Below are 21,190 nucleotides of genomic sequence, written 5' to 3'. Positions count from 1 at the left end.
TTCGCTCTTATCTCAAGTGACACACACATATGCAGCCATCAATAGCATAACCTCCCACACTCTACCATTGACAGTAGGGTTATCACAGGGCAGCATCTTTGGGACTCTCCTATTTCTTATATACATCACTGATTGGCAATGATTTGCCAAATGTTTCTAACATTCTTAAATCTATATTATTTGCTGACGATACTAGCTTCATCTATTCTGACCACAACTAAATACTGTCGACAATGAACAAAAAATGAAGTCCACTCATGGATGTCACCCAACAAACACTAAACACAGAAAAGATCTACTTCATTTTATTTTGTTGTAAATCATCAAATCAGATAAACAATGTTAACATTACCAATAAAAATGAGGGAAGTTCCTTGGGGCTATACATAGACAGAGAACTTTAGCACCCACATACAACACAGCCAAAAAATGTCTCAAAAACGGTCAGTATACTTTCTAAAATCAGATATGTTCCCCACTTATTATACTACGTACTATCCCAATCTTACAATCTCACCTTCTGCATGGGATTCAACCACTGCAAATTACCTCAAGCTTGTCATCACGCAGCAAAAATCCGCTATCAGAACTATAACAAACTGTCTTTAGACAACACACATCCCGTCTGTTTAAGTCCCTTAATTAACATGCTAAACATACACTCCCTCGTCCCATCCCAAATCACTCCACACTCATATGCTATCGGCATGTACAAAACCTTGTTCCTAAATGCTAATCTTGATTTAAAACTTTTCCTTGATAGGTGTAATAGAACCCATGAGCACCACACCAGAAATTAATATATCCGATACCCCCAATCAGACCAAATCTGTGCAAACACTCAATGCAAATAAAAGGGCCTCGGTCTTTGGAACTCCCTGATGAATGAAAAAAAAAATTGTCCAACCACTAGGGGTCCCTGTTCAAAAAAAGGAAAATCAAAAAGTACCCAATTTCATCCTCATAGTTTCCTACATTGCTTCAAACTCACATTATATCTTGTACTACCCACAGTTGGCCGAAAACCAAACTTTTCTTGAAGTAGGCGAGCTCAAGTCAATAACAATTGCGAGGTGTGATTGACATTATTCTTTACTGCTTGGAGTATGGCATATAACTGCTGTAGAGATAATGCCAGTTCTGTATATTACAGAAGAGTACTGTGAAACATTTTTAAGATTAAATTCGGAAAATAATCTAAAAGGAAGCTATTTTTCAAACATCACAAACGCCAACGAATACTACCACCGCCACCTTTACACAAAATGAGTGGGGTTATACCTTCGCAGCTGAATTGTAAAGATATAATTCACTACAGAAAATAAGGAGAAACAAAAAAAAAAAACACTATTTACTCTAAACATTTATTCCAATACAATGACAATAACACCTGACACATAACAGATGCTGCTGCTGCTGCTCAAGCAATAACCTTGGAGGACTTAACAGATGCCACACACTATGCCCTCTTTGGTTATCTTAGCAATTAGGATACTCAGTTTGGGATCAATCACCTTACAGATACTTGTACAGGCTTGTAATAAAACCATTATTTCTTATCATTTACAAACATGGTATACTGTACTTGTAAATAGTGTTGTAGTCTTACATTATGCACACAAACATACAAATAACTAACATGCTAAACACAATATCCATATCATGTTTTCCACATAAGCACAAAACAAGGATATCAACGCTCTCATTTGAAGATTTTGTAAACGTGAGGATGAACTAAGTTTTTAAACCAAAGATTTATGCATATTTAATTCTAATAAATAAAATCGAGGAAATCTGCCCCACCTCTTCGTGCTCTAGGCAAATTCCCGAAAACACATCTGTACTTAAAAACCATGGAACCTTCAAATGCACTTAAGCTGCAGGAATCCTACCTGTAGTACTCTGGTCACCAAAATTAAAACAAATTATTAATTTCTATCAGAACTGAGGATGCTTCATACGAGTATGAAGGCCTAAGAAAAAAAATTACAATTTAAAAAATGGCAAGCAACTTTTAAATGTTTTTATTTAATTGCACACACATGTACTGAGTTTGGGTAATTATTGTTTTTGTTGTATAGTCAAATTAGTATTTTTACCACGACTGCTATCCTATTGTACAGCTTTAAATTTTCAATTATTTTAATAAAGATTCAGGAACATTGAATCTATTCCCAGCATAAGCTTGCTGTGGTTTACATAGTAAATATAATTAATATAGAGCAGTGCATAATAGGCCACAAGATATGTAAAGCTTGTTACTTTCTTAGATCTACAAAATTTATAAAGCTACAAGATTTGCAAGAAAACAATTAACTTAGAATTGACTTAATAAATCAAGTGCAGCAATGAACTGTTCACTAATTTGATAGATTATTCACTTTCACTTTAGTTAAAAAAATTGTGTTGATAGCATAGTTGGAATACGGGAGCTGGCATCCTCTGTATGAATTACAATTATTTAATATCAATATTTACAATAAAGAACAAGAAAGATACTTGGTCAACTTCCAGCTATATTGTTTCAGGGTAATCATGCATTAGAGTAACAATATGCAATGTATATATGCCAATAAAATGCTGCAACTCATAATGTGCGTTATTTAAAATATCTGGTCATTGAATGAGGTTTCAATGGTCAAGGGCTCTGAAGACCATTCACTTAAATTAACAAAAGACAGTATTCTTGAAAGAGAATATTTACAACAATTTTTCCAAAACCTTAAAAGAATTTTTGTTTCTTTTAATTAGTAATTCTTCCCTTTCCTGTTCCAAGACTGGTTATTTCCTTTACCTCTTCCATCTCCAGTGTCACTTGATCCACCCGACATCCAATGCGAAGAGGAATTTAAAGAACGGTTGCCAGCCCCATACGGCTTTCTGGTTTCGTTGTCGTAACCAGACAGACCATAATCTCTTCCATCAAAGCGTGAAGAGCTCTGACTTGAATATTGGTTTCCTGTCTGGAGAGTGTCCTTAAATCCTCGTGCAGATCCCTGTGAATGTGACTGGTCCCCATAGTCTTGCATGTTTGACATTCCAGAAGCTCCTAGAGCAGTTTGATAACCAGTTCCACGTGAAGCAGAGGAATTTTGTTGTCTCATGCGATCATCCACAGGCTGATACTCCCCAAGAAGTCCCTGACCCTGACCCCTGGAAAGACCTGTATCAGCTGATGGAACAGAGGCATTTTGATTCTTGAGGTCAGCCCAAGATTGTGGAGCACCTCCAGCTCCCCACGCGAGAGACTGATCTGCTTCCTGCCACGTATTTGGCCCTTGCACATCTGAACTACGAGTGTCTTGACCTCTTGAACTATAACCTGTATTGTACTGCCCTTTGCCCTGCGTTACCCATGTACCTGTACCATACCTACCTGTACCACGTGCATTTCCACTTGAACCTTGCATATCCTGGTCCATCCTGTTATCCAGAATAGAGTCTGAAATTCCCATCTGTTGTCGATTTTTTCCCACCTGTGGAAAGAGACACTCTAAAAGCGTTGCAAGTAAACAGTAATTGAGTGGCTTGGAAATACCTACAAAAAGCATAAAATAATTACACTTAACTGGAAAATAAATTTTCTCAAAGAAAAGTTTTAGTCAGGCAACTATTATTTAGGCAATAATGTTAATAACTTAGCATTCCAAGAATGAAATATTAAATTAAACAAAAAGTCTTTAGAAAGTTCTTCATTCATTGGCTTAAGGAAAGATAAAAAAATAAAAAGTTTCTTACCGTGTCTCTGGAGTAATCATTCCTTTGGTTAAAGCCAGAATTGTTTTGCTGTCCATCTTTCCTCCCTCCAGATGGTTGATTACGAGACTTTCTCCTGAAGTCTGACAACTCATTTTCTATTTTAATCTTTTCTTCTTGGATCTTTTTCATATTAGCATTGGCCTTATTTAATGCATCTTGGATTTGGATATTATCTTTTTCCAGTGTATCCAATCTCTTCTCTAAATGAGCATTATTAGTTTTTTGTTTAACTTCTAAAGCCTTACGTATCACATTGTTCTCCATCTCCAGTCGACGAGCAAGTTCTTGAGCATTCCTGCTCTCCTCAGATAATGTATTGTTTGCAATCTTAAGCTTTTCTATAGCAGTTTTGTGTACCATAGTATCTTCATTAGCAGCTGTTTGGAGCTTTGTATTTTCATGTCGCAGACTTGCATTTTCTTGCATTACAGATCTGAGTTCATCTTTAAGGTCACCAATCTTTTGTTCCAAATTTCTCCTCAGGTCTAAATTATCATTTCTCAGATTGTACATTTCTTGCATCATCCTCTCCGTTTCAGTTAAATTTAAATCAAGTCTGTCCCGCTCTAGTCTCTCCTGTTGCATTCTCTCTCGCTCAAGTCTTTCCAGTTCAATTCTCTCCCGATCAATTCTTTCCCTTTCAAGTGTGTCTTGATCAAGGTCCATTCTGTCATCCCATCGCCTGTGAGTGTCTCCATATTCATCTCTTGATGAAAACAATGGCTCATCAGGAAAGTACCTTGGCCTCTTGGCATCTGGTTCATAATCTGTATGGGATAAGAGAGCTGTGCGCAGGTCATCAGCAGGTAGTAGATCATCACGGAAGTCCAATGAAGGTGTACCATACTTTGGTGGGTCAAGAAAACTGTTCAGGGAGCCCAAGAGAATTTGATGTGAAGGTGATCGACGTTGCTCTGGAGGCCCCAAAACAATCTCGAACTCTTCTTGCAAGGCACGAAAGACTTCATCTTCATATTCCCGTTGGTTTAGATGGCGAAAACGACAATTTTGCATTGTGCATATTCCTTTCAGGAATTCCTGGAAAATATGAAATTTAAATGAAAATCATTGAATATTTTATCCACACTGCTACATATGTGAATTGAGGGTCGGGGGCGTGTGCCTGTGGGTTGGGGGCGTGTGCCTGTGAGTCAGGGGATTGGGGCGTGCCTGTGGGTCTGGGTAATTGTGGTGTGAGCTAGGGGGGTATCGAGTGTGGGCACGGGGGGGTGGGGGGGGGGATGAGGGTGGAAAGATTGTACTCGCCTAGTTGTGCTTGTGGGGGTTGAGCTCTGGCTCTTTGGTCCTGCCTCTCAACTGTCAATCAACTGATGTGGTGGGGATTGGAGTACAGTGGGGGGGTTGGAGGATTGGGAAGTTTGATGGGTTAGAGATTTGAGGACTTGGGTATGGGCTGGAGGTTGTGTGGTGGGGAGTGGAGCTGTGAGGGTTGGTGTTTGAATACATGCAAATTCCAAAGGCACTTGAACTGATCGTACAATTTAATTTTGTTTGAAAATGCAAGCAATGAAATGAGAAGTGACACTACCAGCCAACTAAAATGGGTCATACAAATACAAGGATTCAAACAAATGAACACTTAAGTCTAGTTATTGGGAGTGTAAACAATTCAAACTAATCCCAACTTGCAAGAAGTTGTACAGGTAGTGTATCATTCATACCAAACAAATAATAATACAAAAATTAAAGTTAAAGTTAAAAGAAGTTAAAAGTTAAGAGTTAAAAGAAGAAAAAAACTTTCTGGCAGCATGGCATTAAAAGTCGAAACTTCATGGAACAGTTTCTCAAAACACTTATCTCTACGAGTGACAAATACAGGTAATAATGCTATAGCATGCTTACTAACCTTGCAGGTGGGCCTAGTGCCTGTAAGAGCCACATCCAGGAACAAAGCTTTGCGCACCGCTTGGTCCACCACCAGTGGAGCAATTTCTCCAGTTGCCCTGTATACTGCTTCATCTTCCTTTGAAACATGGAAAAACCTGAAGAGAGGGGGGAGGATGTGGTATATTAAACATGAAATCTGTCTGGAAATGTTCATCTGTAAAAATGCAGGCAAATAAATATAACCAATTATTACATTACGTACTTACAGCTTGGAATGGAATTTGGCATACCAATAAACCAAGAAATTAAAAATGTTTGATCATGTGGTGATAGGTATATGGCAGAGTTGATTAGCATAACGCTGTGTACTACATAAAATAAACAAATATCCTACAAACTGTGTAATTGTATTTCAAGACCTTCAAGGAACTTTATAAAACCAAAAAATTGGATGCCAAATATTTTATCAGCCATATAATTTTCCAAGAGTTCATGTTCTCAAAGTAGTATCCTATTTTAAATTCACTTGGCTGTTAACTATTTATATCTGGCGTGGTTTATATTTTCTTGTCGTTCTATTAGTTATACTGTATTTGCTCTTGAAGGAATGGATGGAGGTTAAGTAATTATCAAGTCACTAAGCTGGGAAACTATGTAGCACTGTCTTTGTGGGATATTTGAAAGTTCTAATTATCACTTGGATGTAAATATGAGAGCAAATTTACATGATGAGAGATGTTAAAGGCATCAGATTCACACAAAATTCTATCGAGAAGTAAAGGATTTAGGAAACAAAGTCATTCGATCGTGCTGAAAATCAGGACAGATGGGTCACATTTAAAAGTACTGTTATCTGAAATGCCCAACCATAAATTGTGCAAATTGCAGTATGAATGTTTGGATGGAAACCAGAATAAGGAATCCCTTGTTGGGAGATGAGAAAAGCTCTCACTATCAACAGTATCGGCAAGTTCACTCGAGGTAAAATCCACCTAACTGGGTACCCAGCAAAATTTGACTGTTTAAAATCTCCTAATTATGAGAAACAACCAGTAGTCGATTTCAGCAACCACAGGATGGACAGGTTAAATGACTCAAAGAGCAATGAGGTCACCGAGTCAGCCACAATAACACACTGGCACATAAAACGCAGCTGTAGGGTAGAGGGAGGGGGGGGGGGCTGTAGGGGGTGACTAGTTTTTCTAGTGTAATTATATCTTTCTGCAGTTTCCTACTACTTGTGGTGTAGCTTCTTTCCCATCTCTTTCATTCCTTTTTTTAATTACCTAACATTTTTCTAGGGTTAAATTCTTGGAAAATATTCAGTTGTTCCCTCCTGTAGTTTTGTGGAGGTCTTCCTGCAGTACACTATGAGCCACTTCAGTGCATACTCTGCTCATTTGAATTGCAATTTTCAAACATTAGTAAGTACAAATATTACAAGTTACAAACAGATTAGGAACAGCATCAGGGCCAGAACCAAGCCTAAGGGACCTGGCTTGTTACATCCTTTCTATGACAACCTCTTCATTCCTGTTTGCTTGGTGCTTCCTTACCTATATCAATGTCATTAGAAAATTTCTCGCATACTCACTATCCACGAGAATATTTCCTAGTCTTCTTAACAAAAGTGCACAATTTACAGCATTACAGATGTTTTCTTCTTTAAGTGACTATGCAACACTATCAGATGGTCAGTTGTTACTATCTAGTCTTAAATGGCTCGGTTCTTTCCAGACTCTTCGTGTACTTCATTTTCACCTCTTAATGCCTCTTGTGTTGACAGATGTACCCTGTTCTATAGTGTTATGATGTTTGCTTCTCACTTCTTAATGAGTGATGTGAAAAATTGTGGCTTGTGTACATTTCTTGGCTATTAATTCTCCTCTCATTTGCCTTATAATTCTTCAATTTCAAAATTTATTGGGCAGCCCAGGCAGGTTGACATCACATCGTGCAGCTTTTCAGACATCTCTATAGAGTCATTCCAGTATAAGGGAAACTGAATAATTCTTAATCCAAAAGGGAATGACTTTGAGAAGGCTTATTTAACTACTGCAGGCTGAAAACTATGTGAAATGCTACTTGGCCTCAAAGACTGCTCATCATTGCAACATGAGGAATGCCTTCCCGAAGAGTGTCATCTGAAAGAAAGCCATGCAAGTGCTACCTTGGCATGAACTGTGTAGCAACTTTGAGAACTTTCCATCTTACAAGGCACCAACCGTGTCATTAAGACTAAAGAATAAAACCAATGCTGAGGCAATATGTTGCGAGGCATGAAAATACTGGCACAACACTGATCAACCAAGCTGTGATTCATACGTCAGGCTGCGAGCAGTCTCATCCAACAGCCTGGTTGACCAACTGGGAGGCCTGGTCAGAGACCGGGCCATAGGGCCGTTGATCCCTGGAACCTACACAAAGTAGGCAGGTAGACACTATAATGGACAGAAGACTGAATAAACCTAGCTCTTCCTAAGAATTTGGGGACAAAAAATAGTGAAAAGCATGAATCTTACAAATACAATAACATTTCTAGTATCCATAACCAACAAATATAGTCTCATGTTATTAAGCTGTCAAATGATGGGATTCAAAGCCTACAAAAACATGAATAATCTTAAAGACATTTATCAAGAAAATAGATAGGATCCAACAGTGAATAAGAAAGGCAACAGTAATAAGTAAAAAAAATTAACTTTTTGTTCACAACAGCCCAATAAACAGCAATGGTCTTAAACATCAGCTGTCTCTGAAGTGCCGAGCAAAATGTGACAATTAGATGAATGGCCTGACAAAAATTATTGCTCAAGATTCTGATGATGGGTTTATTTCCATATACTGTACTGTACAGTATAGAGCATTGACTAAGATACTTCAGTAGCTCCTTCTGTGCTAATATACTGGCCCTTACCAGACTTGCCATTTCCAGGCACCCTGCCAACTGTGATAGCACCGTTTGCAAATTCAAATTCCACCTTCCTGTTTAAGAATCAGGAAGCATGAGGGAATCAGAAACGAACCCAACGCCAAAGTAACCCCCCCCCATAAAAAACTAACCTGCTGAAAGTGTTTGAGGAGTACCAATTATAAAAATACAACTTGACCTACCACCAAAAATAATGCAAATAATGACTTGTCCACTACCTAGTGACAATCTATGCCAGTGCAAGAGTTCCATCCAACCAACTTTTCAAGTTAAAGGCCAGCATGGCTATATACCCCTTGGAAAGAATACAAGGAAAAGAAACCGCAACATGACGACGGTCAAGTTCCCAACCACTTGACAATTGGGGATCGAATGCCAAAAAAATAGTATTCCACTTATGCTTTACATCTATCCTACCCTACCTCATTTACCTTTAAAGCACACAGAACAGTTCCACCCTGTCACCCATACCAAAATAAAAAGTTTACAGTGGGCGGTGTAACCCAGAGCCAGCCAGCTTCTCTGGCCATGACAACAGTACCAAATCAGAAAATAAAGTAGAAAAATTATGAACAAACTATTTGGAAACAAAATTTCACGTAGGTGTGCTAAAAAAAAAAAAAAAAAATCAATGTGTGTAGGATTACTGCAAAATTACACACACAAGTTTTTGTAGAACAATATGTTTACAACAACTTACAAAAGATAATGGAGATAAAGAAAAAGTGGAAGGATGTTAGGTGAATATGAAATTTACAAGATCACAATAAAAATGTCATTTTCCCTCATGTACTTGGTACAGCCAATGTGTCTAGAAACAATTTCCTATAATACAGAATGAAAAACATTTTGTTTTCTATTGTCTTTTGTAACTTAAAAGAATAATTGTCGTAAAATTTGTTTCATAAACCCTCATCTTAAAATGTCACAAAAAGCTAGCAGCCAGTAGATTAATTTCATTACTAGAGTGCATGAAGGCAGCTTTTTCTTTTATATTCAATTTGCTTTTTAATGTTTTTACTATGTGAAGAATTGCCCCTCAAGAAGTCTTCCAGTAATGTCTATCTTCCAACTGCTTTCTAGGTAAATGTTATTTCCTTCTAAAAAAAAAAAAAGGTAAATTATTAAGCATAAGCTTAATCCACCCAAAAGGATTAATCCTTTGAATTAAAATCTCTACCCATCTTTTTCAATAAAGCGCGCATTATTTCTACCCTTGAACTTCACCTTAATGACATCCCTCGAGTCTGTGCAGTCTTCTTTCACTAAGCAAAAAGATGCACTGACAGACAGATGGGGGTAAAATTTACAATTTAAGTTAAATTAGTGATGCGATTATAAAACTAGAAGTTACATGTAACTATTAATTACAATGATATGCATTTGGCTGAAACCAGCTGGAAACATTAGACATCTATACAGAATCCCAAGGTATGAAAAGCCACTTAGTGTCCACCATGCCTGCCAAGTCATTATTTTATAATTTTAATTAACAATTAATACTCTGCATTAAGAGAGCAAGCACAAGTAAATGCACGTGTTGCACATGCCAAGGAAATACCTGAAATAAATTTTTATTTGGTAACACAAAAGAATAGTAGCAAAAAACACACTCAAACATGTAGAATATTTCAACGATGAGGCAGTAATTGCATCAAAATCCCAAGTAAGATATCAGAATATTTTTTAAAGCAATTCTAAGATGTATATATACACCCTGCAAAACTAATGACTATTATGTTTTCAAAAACTTGGTATCTCAACGACCAAAACAGGGAAGATGTGAAAACAGTTGTTCAGACCTCTACCGAGACCACTGAGAATGCAAGAGTGGACTTGCAATAACGACATGCAATCCAATCGGCCATAACGCATTTCAGAAAAAAGTGCACTTAGCTTTGTCTTTATTATTAAAATTAATACGTGACTATAAAGAAAAGTGACCTTTATAAATTACAGGAACAGTCTGCCAAGAGCTAATCCTCCTGATATACTTTTCTAAGAAATACTACTGAAATTTATGAATCTTCGAAGGCAACATTTCTCATAGACAATGCACAAACAAATTTGTTGGCCCCCCATCACAAGCTCACTATAACAGTATATGTCAAGACAACCCATCCTCCTGTTTAGATACTACTCTTTGTAACTATGTGCACCATAGTACAAACATTTACTAAGCAATTGGACAGTAGACTTTTGTACTATTACCTTTTAATAGTAAAAAAAAAAAAAAAAAATATTAAGCAAAAAGGTCAACTTAAATATTCCTAGGCCTAGTATAGCATATGTATGTACTATATTAGGCCTCAGATAGTGAGAGGCCTAATATAGCCTAACCTATCCTAGGAAGGCAAGGTTAGTCTTTGCAACGTAAGTAGAAAATTTTCCGGTTTGTCCAAATTCAGTAATACTGATTTCTACTTTCTAATTGTGTTTGTATGTGAGTATATGTACTATGGTCCTCAACCTTGACATAAGTACTACCAAAACAGGAGTATGGGTTGCAAGACGGGTGTTGTCTTACAGACAGAAGCTTTTGGCCACTGTTAACTAACCGATACACAGCAGCAGCAGCAAGATTTTCATTCGCTATCAGTTCCTCAATGGAGAACACATCAAGAATGACAACACATTTTTGCTGGATGATGTAACAGAAGTGCAAAAGTTTATAAAAAAAAAAAAAGTTATGGAGTAGCAGGTATGAAGTGTCAATACTGTTTATACTTAAAGAGTGCACAAAGTAGATAAGCAGCACCCAGAAAGTGATGAGCAACACTATCCTGGAGTTAATAAACTATTCTGTTGTGTATTTAAAAACCAGTCAACACCACAATAAAATATACAGGCATTCATACGATATTTGCTGATAGCGTATCCGCAGATCAATCTTATCGGGCCTAATTGCAAAGTACCTGTACTGTAATTGCATTTCATGGATATTAACACTATTTGCATGGTGCAGAAGTGTACCAACCTTTGGGTTTCAGCAGTCACAAAGCAAGATGCAAGAATTGAGGTAGGACTATGCAATAGTTCTCTCAGGTAGCTTAAAATGGCATGTGCGCAGTCACATTCTCAGGAAGACAAGGGGTGATGTAAAAAAAAAAAAAAATCTGTACAAATCAACTGTTGCCCATGCCTTGGCACTATGGCACAATATAATCAATACCTGCCTACTATATCTTTACAAAACACAGTAATGTGTTTACCAAACCTTCCACAAGTTTAGTGTTACAGTCGAAAGGAAACTTGCTATTTTCAATCGCTAAGAAATTTGAGTCAATTTAGTGATCAACTGTTTCAAGTAGACTAAAAAATAATAATGAATAAAAAATAATTAAGATTCTGAAAATTTTCCAAAAGAAACTGAAAAGCCATAAAATGTTGTCTAAGCAATAGTACTATATCAGTCTAAATTAAAGACTGCTCATTATGCAAGATGGGCATAATGTACGGTGCAGACAGTAACAAGTCAAAGCCAAAAAGCCAGTGCAAGAAAGTCTTGTGGAAAAAGTCAGTTTTTCTACAAAATGAATATAACTATGCTGTGCATTTATTCTATTGGGAGACCAAGTTCTCGAAGACACCATGTTATCATCAAACCAAAAGAGCAGTTGTATAAAACATAACTGGAGATTGTCAACAAAGAAAAATTACCTAAAATTTACAATGCAGATATAAATTATAATAAACTTGCAGGTTATATCCACACACACTGGTTCAGTGATGAAACTGATCCTAATGCTGGTTACAAAGTAATAACAATTTATGTATGCTGTACTAATGCTGCGACAACGCACGAATACAAGCTGCTGCCGATTAGAAAATGCAACATGTCTAGAGCATTCAACGAATCAAATCTTTACCTGTAATTTAAAGAGCCAAATAATATGCATAGATGAGTAGACAGCTTTCAACAGTGTTGGTAAGCTTTTATATGTGATGCAAACACATCAAGATGCCTAGCCAGCCAGGAAACAGCAAAATTATGCAGTTTTTAAATAACTCACAACCTCATGTGAAGGTTTATGAATTAAATACAACATACTGCATGTGATCCAATTCATGAATCAAAGAAATCACATTAGCAACTTGTGAAATCACAACCCATTCTTCAAAAATGATAGTACTTATGGCAACTATTGGCTCCTATATATAAAAACTGAGTGTACAATATACACCGAGTGTAAAAATATACAAAAAATTAAAACATTCCTAGGCCTAGTATAGCACATACTGTATATACTCTATTAGACCTAAGATAGACCTTTATTAAATCTAGGATTGCTTTGACAGGTTAGATTCTTTAGTTCCTTTCCATTTTCTTAGTATGCCATTAGGGCTAATTCAATAATATGAAACATGAACCTTTTTTGGGGGTCCAACACTCCATTTTTATTCATTCAATCAGATAATTGCTGTAAGTACAGTACTATCATTTCAAGAGGATGGAATGTGAAATCGCTACAAGGAACATTACTGCAGAAAATGGTTCCAGTTGAAAAGGAATTTCATAAAACCTTCAATATCAAATTAGCCAGAGGTAATGACTAATGCATACCAGCAAAGTTTATCCTTAATGAATGCCTTGAATCAACTTCGGCCCACAGCACCTGTTTTCACAATTTGTCATTCTGGCTATAAAATGATAATTTCAATGCTAATCCTACCACTTTAGAAATTTTTACACACACAAAAAGTGACAAGAATTAAGCACAGAACTTCTCAGCCATGTGAAACGGTCTCTAGAAACAAAGGTGGTAGTTATATTTTTTTACCGAGTAAAAAAAGTGTTTCAATGTGATGACCTCCCTGCTATAGGAACAATAAGTAAAGAACTCAAGATGCAGTAACAAACATGACAAGGCAGTCAACCAAAGAGGAGGATCTATTGACTATGCAAAGTAGAGTGTCAAGGAAAACCAAAGAGTGACACTATACTTCAAATGTGCAATTTGTGAGCAATACAAAGATGGACAGGAAACGACGCACAAATAAAGACTTAGCAGAGGGCTGCTAAGCAAGTAATTATCAAAAGACAGCACGAAGCAATTAAGGGAAGCTAAGCGTCCTCACATTAAACGCAACTGCTCCGGGTTCAGTAATCAACCCATCTGCCAAAGATTTGGGTCACTAGCATTCTCTCTCGCAGGTTCCAATAAACCCAGTACATCAGCCTGCTCGCTAATAACTTGCAAAGAGTATCCGCAAAAAATATGGTTATACAATAGTAGTAGTTCCTGACCCCTGCAGATACTGTATGAATGCCTGTACACTGACACTTGCTTAGCAGAAAGGCAACATTTGTCTGGTCAAAATGTCACACACAACGTATTAATAGATTTAAATGCATCTAACACAAGTGTATGCAACAGCATTAACTCTTCAATAATGCCCTAGGCAGACGAACTGCTTTCTGCTTCGATATGGACAATTTACTCAGAAAACTTGACCATTTCTTAAAAGTCATCGGGAATAGAAAAACAATCGGCAAAATCCTTTTACTTTGACAAATCAAAGAAGGAAAATTATTAGCGATAGTTTCTTGGCTGTAGTGTATTGAGAGAAAAGAAAAGGGGGAGAAAGGAACGAGAATAAAATAGGGGGAGATGAGATGGGTGGGAGGGAAGGAAAGAATGGGAGTGGAAGTAGACGAGACAGGGACGTGGGGACAAGAGGAGGGGGGTGGGAAGAAAGATGAGGGGAAAACGGAGCAGGAGAGGAGAGAGAAGAGGGGATGAGTGGAGAGGGAGGGAGAAAAAAGGCAGGGAAGATATAGAGATGACGAGGGGAAGGGATGAGAAGAGGAAAAAGAGGGGGGGGGGGGATGGAAGGAGGGAGAAGGAAGGGGGATAGGGAAAGAGTAGGGAGAGGTGAGGAAGTGAAAGGGTATGGCAGAGGAGAGGAAACGGAAAACGAAGAGGAGGGGGGGGGGGTGAGAAGAGAAGGGGGAAGGGGGGGGAGTAAGAAGAGAACGGGGAAGGGGGGGGAGTGAGAAGAGAACGGGGAAGGGGTGGGGGGGGATAAAGGGGAAGGTAGTGGAGAGGAAGAGAAGGTGGAAACGAGAGGGAAGGAAGAATGGGGGAAGTAAGAGAGAAGGGGAAGGGAGAGATGGGTAAGGGGGAGGATGGAGAGGGACGGGTTAAGGGGAGAGGGGAAAGGGTTAAATGGGGTGGGGGATACTGGGAGGGAAGAAGGGGAAAGGCAAACAGGAAAGAGAAACATTGGAGGGAAGTCAAGAAATAAAAAAAGAAGAGGTACTAGAGATGCCGGGTATAACCTCTTAAAAAAAAATCCTAAAAGACCATTTCTTACATTGCTGTACTTAAGGGAGGAACATTGCTCACACATCTACAGCTTTAGATACCTATTAAAGAGACTCCAAAATGATACTGAATAGAAAATTCTTAAAATTTAAATTATAATTAACCAAGTGTACACAGCATTTTATACCAGTAAATATTTTGTTATTAAAAATAATTCTAACTACAATGCATACAAAAATTAGTTTTGATAATATGGAAACTAAGTGAATCTCTGAAAGAAATCGTATGGTATGCATGTAACAGCTGCCACTGGCCGACACTAACCTGCAGTCAGAGCGAGAACAGAGTCCATTTTGGAAGTCATGGCAGAAGGTGAGCCAGGAACTATGCTGAGTTTTACTGCCAGACTCTGATGGAGGATGGTAAAATCGACAATCATCGCCACGCTTGCACATGTTGCGGACAAAGTCACGGCAGACAACTCTGCCTCCGCTGTCATCGCCTGGAGCACGTACAGGACTTCTCTTTCGACCGGAATCATCTGGACCCGAGCGGGAGCTGCTGGACGACCTAGGGTGGTAATATTTGCAAAGAGCTCCACGATCACAGCGGTTGTGAAGGAAGTTGCGACAAACCTCTTTCTCCTGCTTTCGTTGACTGGACCTATCATCACGGCTATACCGTCCCCTATCTCTGCTTCGACTTCTTTCTCTTGGGCGACTGCGATCACTTTTCTGTTTGGAGTCATCCTTCTTTACATCCTTTTCATTTTTCTGCAAGTCTTTTCCTCCTTTAGCGACAGGCAACACATCCTTTTTATTGTCTTTATCTTCAATTGTTATAACTATCGGTTCCCTTTTTTTTGTATCGGGAGCAGTTACCGGCACCTTCTTCTGTTCTGGTACGACCTTCTTCTGCTCCAGTGGTGCCTTCTTCTGCTCCAGTGCCGCCTTCTTCGGCTGCAGAGGTGACTTCTGCTCCAGAGGTGCCTTCTTCTGCTCCAGAGGTGCCTTCTTCTGCTCCAGAGGTGCCTTCTTCTGCTCCAGAGGTGCCTTCAGCTCCTGTCCTTTTGGTGATTGTTTAGTGGCCATTGCGCTGGAAGCAGAGGATGACCAACTTAGCCACACTTGCCGTCACTGTGGACAAGCCCAGGAAAACAACAATAGGTAAACTTCTCCCCACACACTGCACATTCCCTATTCATCTGAAAATGACAAGCCCATGGAGAGGAAGAGAGACCCCTGCAGAAGTAACACTTGACAAAATTAGATCACGCCTAAGAAGAATGCAGAGCGACTGATAAGACTACAACAGCCCAACAATAGCTTTCAAAGTGGGCCTTTCTCCAGTAAGGAAGACAAAATCGAACTTAAATGTGCGAAAATCCAATTAATACAGCTTTCTCTTGAGCAATAAGAAATTATTGGTCAAGAAACAGTAGGAATGGTCCTTCAAATGATAATAAATTAAACTAGCATGACCAAACTTTCTTCAAAACCAAATTCAAATTTATACCTAAATTCATAAGTAAATTCAAATGCTCATGGCACTGAGTGACACATCTTGACAGTAAATAAAAATGTATTATTCAATTTATTATTCTGGAAGCATGCTCATCGACCCTTCCAATAAAACTAAGTACAACACTGATGACTTGGAAGTCAATCAAGAACAAATAATCAAAATCTGATGAGACAAAATATCTGATATTTGGACCGCCTCTCATCTTCAGTTTTCACCATCTGAACTTTTATGGACTGTCTCGTGAAAAATAAACCAGATAGAGCAAATTACCAAGAGCAGTAGACAGGCAATTTTATTCCGTTTCAGCAGCCGACTCCATGGGCAACAGTTTTGGCATCAACACTGGTGACAGCAGCAATGGCAAATTCAGCTAGCAGCAGTAAAAACCTTTAACCTTCCAGAACAGCAATGCACAGCTTCTGCTGAAAGAGCAGCAACAAATAGCTTCACCAGCAGCAATGAAGCAGCTTCAGATGTAACAATTGCATCACGGAAGAGAACAAGAATAGGCAGAGGACATTTGCCGCTTTCACCTGCTTGGTGTACTGCAAATAATAGCAAAAGGCAGCAGCTAAGGACCAGCTGCAGGGAAGTCTCCACTCTTTTTTTCCACGAACTGCAAGTGAAACTTCCAGAAAATATAATAAAATCGCTGAATTAAAGGGATGGAAAACATATCAACATTGAAAGGTTCACACACATTCAAGAAAGTCTACCCATCACAGTTTATAGAATATAGGGAAAAAAAAAGAGCAGTCTTCATGAAGCAGTGTTAATGACAATTCATGTGTTGTTCATATCCCATTACCTCTGCATTCAAATTAAGAAAAAACAGGCTTGCTTGAAAACAAAATCTACTTTAATAATGAATTTCAAGTTTAAAGTTTAAGATATTGTATACTTATTTATTAGCTTCTATTCAGCCATCAGTTATAAAACAAATTTGTGGTTTCAAGCAAAGTGTCTTTCAGATTTATACACTGAAAGGAATGTGGATTATACCTACTGTGCTGATCTGTCTCTTGAGCAGCAGGTGGGTGATAGTTAAAATATTTGTATTACCTAGGTCAAAAAGGTAAGGGTTTTCTAAAATAACGCTACACAATTGCAGATTTATGGAAATTTCCAACTTATAAACCAAAAAGACAAAATATAAAGTCAGCATATTAACTGGTGCTTGCTATGGTTGGCTTTCAAAAAACTTATGCCAATAGTTTTAAGGCGTCCATCTAATTTGATGAACAGGGACCATATCTGCTCTGCATTTTCATGGTGGGAAACCACATAATAGACCTAAAGAAGAGTAGAGGTGCCATATGCACAATCACAACACTGTCTGAACATAAAGTGGTCCATGGCTCATTAATATTCTCCAAACAAATATAAGAAATATTGCCAGAACAAGAGTGGACTGTGTTCAAGAAACAAATGGATGAGTTCCTATAGGAAGTGCCGAACCAACCGAGTTGGCAATGGATATATGGACCACTCCAAGCAATGGCCATCTAGATCAAGTTATCACAAGGCAAGCCTAGCCTCAGTTTGGGCTTGGAGAGAAGGCCTCCCAGAACCCACCCCCAGGTATCTCATGTTTTATTAGATGAGCAAAATCCTACTTTTTAAATCTTTACATCTAACAAAATAAAGGTGATTTTTAAGATTTATTTTCAAGAAATCCAGACTTTTTTCCCTACAGACTACAGAATTTAAAATAGCAGTGATAATGGAGTTGCCAATCACTATTTTTTTGCACTATGAAAGCTGAAAATTAGATTACAGTAATTGTTTCCCACTAGCAACCCAAATGTTGCATGATAAAAAAGCCTTTTTTGTACAAACTAAAAACTTGAATCACAATAATCTAGACTGATTGTTAATTCATAATGCATCAGTGATGCCTGGGCAACACATACAGCCCCGCTCCTATGCCAGGGAAGTCCACTACGGGCTCACCATTGCCCGTGCTATTTGCAACTTTTTGTCCCGAAAAGCTGAATCTAAAAAACAACAACGTGCCTGGGCACGGGTTGATGAGCAACCCGGCGGCACCTGTGCCTGGTAGCGAGGTGAACAACCCAGTGATGTTGGGCGCTGATCACAGTTTAAAAAAAAAAAAAATCAAATCTATGCCACTGTAATCAACTCTTTTAAAGAAATCTTTTCTATCCAAGCCAAACCCAAGAAAAATGAACGAAAGTATACTTTTGCGAGATGGTGTGACATTACTGGTTTAACTCTAGAGACCATCTTGGTTACTAATCTAACTACAAGTGACGGCAACTACCAAGCAGGTGTTCTTCCTAGTAACGGGTGTTGAACAAGTGGCTACAAGACTGCACCTCGCCTCGCAGCACGAGTGACGAGGCCCAATACACTCACCAATCAGGTCAAAAAATTAATATCCCTGTTCAGACCCAAATCTTTTGAAAATGTGATAAGAGAATGGTTGAGAGTTGACAGCTGCTGACGCCTGGGTTGACAACCTGCTCACTCGAGACGGTGACGCCCCCAGCGGCGTCTGGGGGACAAGTGACAGGACCAACCACCCCAGCGGCTTGTCTTCCTATTAAGAGGCGCTGTACACGCTGCTATAGCTCTGTCTTCGCCCACAGGATCAGTGCCCAATAACCTGCCCGGTAAACTAGCCCTTCCGGGGCCACAATTTAGTAAACAAGACGAATAATACTGTGGAACCTCACACTACCTTCCTCACCCCAGGCGGCGGCCGCCTCCACACACACACACACCAGCCCCGGGGTGCACAGACAGGGGTGACAAGGGTCACCAGGTACACGAGGGGGTGACAAAGGTGGCGTCAGGGGGGCGGGCGTCCCTGGCCCGGGATGCCAGGCACGAGGTGGTGGTGGCGTCCCTTCCCGCTCTCTGCTGCTCCGCCACCTTACTCTCCTCTCTCACACTCCTCGCCCTCATATACCACTCCAGCGACGCCTACACCGTCCCCGGCTCATCATTATGTACACTGATCATTATTACACTGCCTTGGGGGTGGTCAATTTACAGGAAAACAAGAAGCTGTGTCGGCCATTACCTCCTCCTCGCGCCTTCCTCTTCCAGTAAACAATTTGACGGTGAAATTAACCTTGCATTTTTATACTAATTTACCGCCACGACACTCACAACTATATTTTATAAAGCATTATAATAATTGTAAAAACTATTTCATTATTTACAGAGAAACTTAAAGCGTATATATATTAGCGTTCTCAATTTAGTTAATTTAACCGGTTGTATCAGAACGGGGAGAAAACTAATTCATTGAAGCCATTTTGAATTAAACTATTATTTTCCTCTGAAACTATTACTCAATGAATACTGAATTTATTGATCGCGATAATTTAGGAAAACATTAAGTTAAAGATCATCATATATGGTGATAAAGCAAACGAGGAGTAAGGGAAGGAACTATACTAAACAAATCATTACAATCAATTCGTACACTAATGCCTTCGTACATTATTTTTCTTTATTAACAAGCTTAGGTACTGTTATAGATTTTTTGTGTTATTAACAAGCTTAATAACAATCAAAGAAAACACCACACACAACAAACATTTACTCTATTCATTAAAATCAGACCTAATTTTCATAACGTGGCGTAGTGGTAAGACGCTCGCCTGGCGTTTCGCGAGCGGTTTGGCCTGGGTTCGCATCCTTAACTATAGCCTTTTCCAACCACTTGGATAGGATGGTAGAGCGACGGTCTCGCTTCATGCAGGTCGTCGTTCAATCCCCGACCGTCCAAGTGGTTGGGCACCATTCCTTCCTCCGTCCCATCCCAAATCCTTATCCTAGTTGTATCCTAGTTGCCCGAAACGCTGCGCGTACTAGTGGCTTTACAAGATTGTAAATACTATGCTATGTATTCTCACAAACCCAATGTACCTTCTTGTATATAAATAGTCAACGTCGTATATATAGTTGTATATAAATAACACCACAGTCTCCGTGGTGTAGTGGTAAGACACTCGCCTGGCGTTCCGCGAGCGCTATGTCATGGGTTCGTATCCTGGCCGGGGAGGATTTACTGGGCGCAATTCCTTAACTGTAGCCTCTGTTTAACGCAACAGTAAAATGTGTACTTGGATGAAAAAACGATTCTTCGCGGCAGGGGATCGTATTCCAGGGACCATAGGATTAAGGACTTGCCCGAAACGCTACGCGTACTAGTGGCTGTACAAAAATGTAACAGCTCTTGTATATATCTCAAAAATAAAAAAAATAAATAAATAAATAAATAAAGTTGTGTTTGCGGGTTGAGCTTTGCTCTTTCGGCCCGCTTCTCAACTGTCAATCAACTGTTTACTAACTACTTTTTTTTCCTGATCTCTTCCAAGTGATATTAGTGATTAGTGATATTCCAAGTGTACTGAGTGTTAGTGGCCCTCAGGTAAATTCGGGTTATATATGATTGTAAGTGAGATATCGCAGTTTGAACAGTAAGGAGCAGGGCAACATTCCATTGAATGTCTATGAGTTAAGGCCAATACGTAACCTAGCCAAAGCCGTTTCCCACTGTCTGTTATTCTATTATGATGGTAGCAGGAAGGTCCAGCGGATAGGTCCATTTTGAGAGTGTACAGTTTGTTACCTATAACCTCAGACTTTGTCTGAGGTTATAGATAAGGTCAGCAGTCTCTGATTGGGGAATGAATGATTGGGTAGAAATCTGAATAATGAATGCCTCTTTTGGTTATAGGACAAGTGCGGACAGCCTCCTTAGCGGCAGTATATTATCTGTACGTTCATTTCAGACAATACCAACATGGCTGGGAACCCAGTAAACCCAACTGTCTCAAGTCTGCTAGAGATAAGAAATAGCCAATGTTGAATTTCGACT

The 21,190-nt window shown here is 39.0% G+C and overlaps 1 protein-coding gene across 7 annotated transcripts; it reads right to left on the bottom strand.

Annotated features, from left to right (window-relative positions):
- Positions 1–1,350: 1,350 nt before the first annotated feature.
- Positions 1,351–19,487, bottom strand: LOC123754346 (uncharacterized). 7 transcript variants are annotated; one of them, XM_045736657.2, is made up of 5 exons: positions 19,382–19,487; positions 15,133–15,903; positions 5,627–5,762; positions 3,739–4,797; positions 1,351–3,476 (listed from the first exon to the last, which is right to left on the bottom strand). In XM_045736657.2, the coding sequence occupies exons 2-5, from the start codon at positions 15,897–15,899 to the stop codon at positions 2,748–2,750; spliced, it is 2,691 nt and encodes an 896-aa protein (XP_045592613.2). In that variant the 5' UTR covers positions 15,900–15,903; positions 19,382–19,487; the 3' UTR covers positions 1,351–2,747. The 7 variants fall into 7 exon arrangements, with proteins under 7 accessions (XP_045592613.2, XP_045592611.2, XP_069182526.1 ...); XM_045736655.2 differs by having other exon boundaries at positions 15,133–15,944; positions 19,382–19,423; XM_069326425.1 differs by having other exon boundaries at positions 19,046–19,408.
- Positions 19,488–21,190: the final 1,703 nt, after the last annotated feature.

This window comes from Procambarus clarkii, chromosome 18 (assembly GCF_040958095.1).
Source record: "Procambarus clarkii isolate CNS0578487 chromosome 18, FALCON_Pclarkii_2.0, whole genome shotgun sequence".
Classification (NCBI taxonomy): domain Eukaryota; kingdom Metazoa; phylum Arthropoda; class Malacostraca; order Decapoda; family Cambaridae; genus Procambarus; species Procambarus clarkii.
The sequence above is the reverse complement of the archived record's forward strand: the minus strand, read 5'-3'. Positions and strand labels throughout refer to the sequence as shown.

What these genes read in the sequence shown, in the direction of transcription:
- LOC123754346 (XM_045736657.2), bottom strand. Translation starts at nt 15,899, where the DNA reads ATGGCCACTAAACAATCACCAAAAGGACAGGAGCTGAAGGCACCTCTG. An exon ending in TGTTCTCGCTCTGACTGCAG is followed by an intron (nt 5,763 to 15,132) that starts GTTAGTGTCGGC and finishes CCCTCTCTTCAG; the next exon opens with GTTTTTCCATGTTTCAAAGG. An exon ending in GCACTAGGCCCACCTGCAAG is followed by an intron (nt 4,798 to 5,626) that starts GTTAGTAAGCAT and finishes CATATTTTCCAG; the next exon opens with GAATTCCTGAAAGGAATATG.